The sequence below is a fragment of the Daktulosphaira vitifoliae genome, unplaced genomic scaffold, assembly GCF_025091365.1.
Source record: "Daktulosphaira vitifoliae isolate Bord-2020 unplaced genomic scaffold, ASM2509136v1 Scaffold_1, whole genome shotgun sequence".
Classification (NCBI taxonomy): Eukaryota; Metazoa; Arthropoda; class Insecta; order Hemiptera; family Phylloxeridae; genus Daktulosphaira; species Daktulosphaira vitifoliae.
The window spans coordinates 88,144,085-88,146,830 of record NW_026099572.1 but is presented as its reverse complement, the minus strand read 5'-3'; the positions used below and the strand labels follow the sequence as shown (position 1 = coordinate 88,146,830).

The 2,746-nt window shown below is 26.0% G+C and overlaps 1 protein-coding gene across 1 annotated transcript in view; it reads right to left on the bottom strand.

Annotated features, from left to right (window-relative positions):
* Nucleotides 1-379: 379 nt before the first annotated feature.
* Nucleotides 380-2,746, bottom strand: part of LOC126896333 (glycine receptor subunit alpha-2-like) — a 19,745-nt gene continuing 17,378 nt past the window's right edge. The window contains exons 3-6 of the mRNA XM_050669017.1: nt 1,374-1,456; nt 1,154-1,288; nt 712-903; nt 380-567 (exon numbers count right to left, since the gene is read on the bottom strand). Coding sequence (XP_050524974.1) covers nt 512-567; nt 712-903; nt 1,154-1,288; nt 1,374-1,434 — 444 coding nt within the window. The 5' untranslated portion in view covers nt 1,435-1,456 and the 3' untranslated portion in view covers nt 380-511. The remainder of the gene's footprint in view (nt 568-711; nt 904-1,153; nt 1,289-1,373; nt 1,457-2,746) is intronic.

The following is a 2,746-nucleotide window of genomic DNA, read 5'->3' as shown; positions in this document are numbered from 1 at the left end:
TAGACGATTTGTAGGATAAGACTGTTACATTTTTACAATAAACTAAATTAGATTAGTATACCACTATAACGGAAGAAAGGGAAAAAAAAAACAGAAAGACGGAGCTTAAAAATACCCGTGTATTCAACAACTGACCCTAATAATTTAACAAGATATTTTGTTCTAATTCTGATAACATTTATATTCATAAAAATTTTAACAAAAAAAAAAATTTTTTTTTGTTCATAAAATCTGATATTGTCTTAAATGATGAATACTAACTTACATACTAGTTATAGTGAAACTTATAAGTCCCTATAAACATTGGACTTCAGGGTCAACATTACTCAAAGCATTNGGACTTCAGGGTCAACATTACTCAAAGCATTACAGATGAAGATTTTTAATCTAAAGTATAATTTTTATTAAAGATATCCGGCCATTAATTGACGCGTAATTTTTGTAAATGTTTTTTAAAAGAAAATTTTTATAACATTTTACTAAATTAATTTAAGTAATTAGCTTCCCAATGTTAATACATGTTAATAGCTTTTACGTAACTCACTTGGGGTAGACCGCTTTGAATACCTATTCAACAATAGAACTATATTGTTACATTTATTTATAAATTAAATAAAGTATAAAAATTCCTCTACGTATTAAAATGGGTTGTTTTAGTTTTTCTAAAAATTAAAATGTTTAAAATAAAATTTAACAAAAATGTGTAATCACCTGAAGATTGGGATCCCACAGCTAATAGTGTAGTCACAACTAAAATAGTGCGTCCTGGTACTGAATCTACGTCCATCCAAAAGGACACCCAAGATATTACTACTATCAACATAGTCGGCAAATAACTTTGAACTAAATGAAATCCAACACTTCGGCTTATATAAAATTGAGCAACTAGACAGCTATAATTTCCTGTAAATTAATTAAATAATTTGCTTTGTTACGACATTAAGTAAAACAATTATATCAAACTTTAATTTAATTCTGATAAAAAGTTTGAAATATAAATATTAACATTCTAATAATATAAATAAAAAAGAAATTCATATGTCAAGTTTTTTATAAGAAATTACTAACGTATAATTAAACATAACACAGTATAAAACACAGAAAAAATCTTCAATTTTAAAGAAATATTATCTAGATAAGTAACACTTAATACCAATTTGAAATGATTCTTGACAATCAGAAGGTACAATGTCCACAATTTCGAATTGAGACATTCTTAATCCTTTAGCCATTATTACAGGATTAGTGGTTTTCCATTCGAGTCGTAACTCTTCAACAGTCTTTGAAACTAAAAAAGAGAAAAATTAGGAAAATATTCAGGCAATCGATAAAAATATTTTGGAAGTATTGATATAAAGTTATCTAACACTTACAACTAGCTACCTCCATTGTGCATATTTGGTTGTCAAGTGGAAATTTGGAAAGGTCCATCATGTATGAAAATGTAAGTTTCAATCTAATAAAAGATGTAATTATAAATAAACTTTTCCCAGATCTTTGAATAAATATATTTTTTAAAATACTTAAAATTGCAGTCTAATACATTATTAACAAATGAATAAACCCTATTTTTGTACTTGTTACAAATGTTCGATAAGGTGTATTATAGGATGAATATTAAAATTTTAACGGTAATAAAAAAGTATAATTGGTTAAAATGTTCTATCTAATAAAAACGAAAATTTTCAATTATACTACTAATATCTATTTATAGAAAACAGCGTTAATGCAATCACCGAAAGAGTTTTAAAACTATCATATTTATATACGTTATTCACAATTATATTTGTATATTTTTGAGCTTCGATGCGAAGTTGAGAAGGTATTAATTTTACCAGGATGTGTTTATTTATTTAATTTTTTTTTTGTGCCTGCCACTACTTTTTTCAGCTCTTACTGACTTTTTTAAATTAAATATTTCCACAAATAAAGTATAAAATTAGTTGCTATACTGAATTACACAGAAAAATCATATCACTAAAATGAAATAGTTTTTATTGATCATAGAAAAATATACAAATTGATTGATTTTGTGCGAACCACTTAATTAAACGAAAAATAAAAATAATCTTTTTGATGGTTTCTTTTAGTTTAATGTTTTTCTCAATGTATCAATCATAAAAAAATGTTTATATTCAACCATATACCTTATAAGGGTGTCAACTTTAATTTTTTAAACGGCAACATACTAAATTAACGAGCTTATTTATTAGATAAAGGTCTAATTAAGAAAATGACTGGTCGATAACAATTTTTGAACCGATATTTCGGAAGTTATTGACATATTGATACGATATAGGAGAGAAAGAGTACGGTCGGAAAAGTTATAAAGCAGCATCACTCTTCACATCCAGACAATACCTTAAATTTTATTGGATGAATACAATTTTTTTTTAGAATAGATACATTGATAAAATCATTGAAAAATCAATAAAAAAAATATTAATATTATAGTCTGATTAATATGTATGAATGGACGAGTGATTGTTGGGATAAGTATAGATGATATCTGACATTAATAAACAACACCATCACAAGAACGCTTTGATGCAAATCTGTAGATGGTTTTTATCATACAAAGAATTAACACTTTATTTAGTATTGATCCATACATTTTGTAAAAAGTTATAGTATTTTAAAGTAAAAAAAAACCCAGCACAGGGGGGTCGCGGCACAGTGGTGACGTGGCATAGTTGGATTAAGTATAATGATATCTGACAGTGATTAAAATCACTATCAAAAAAAA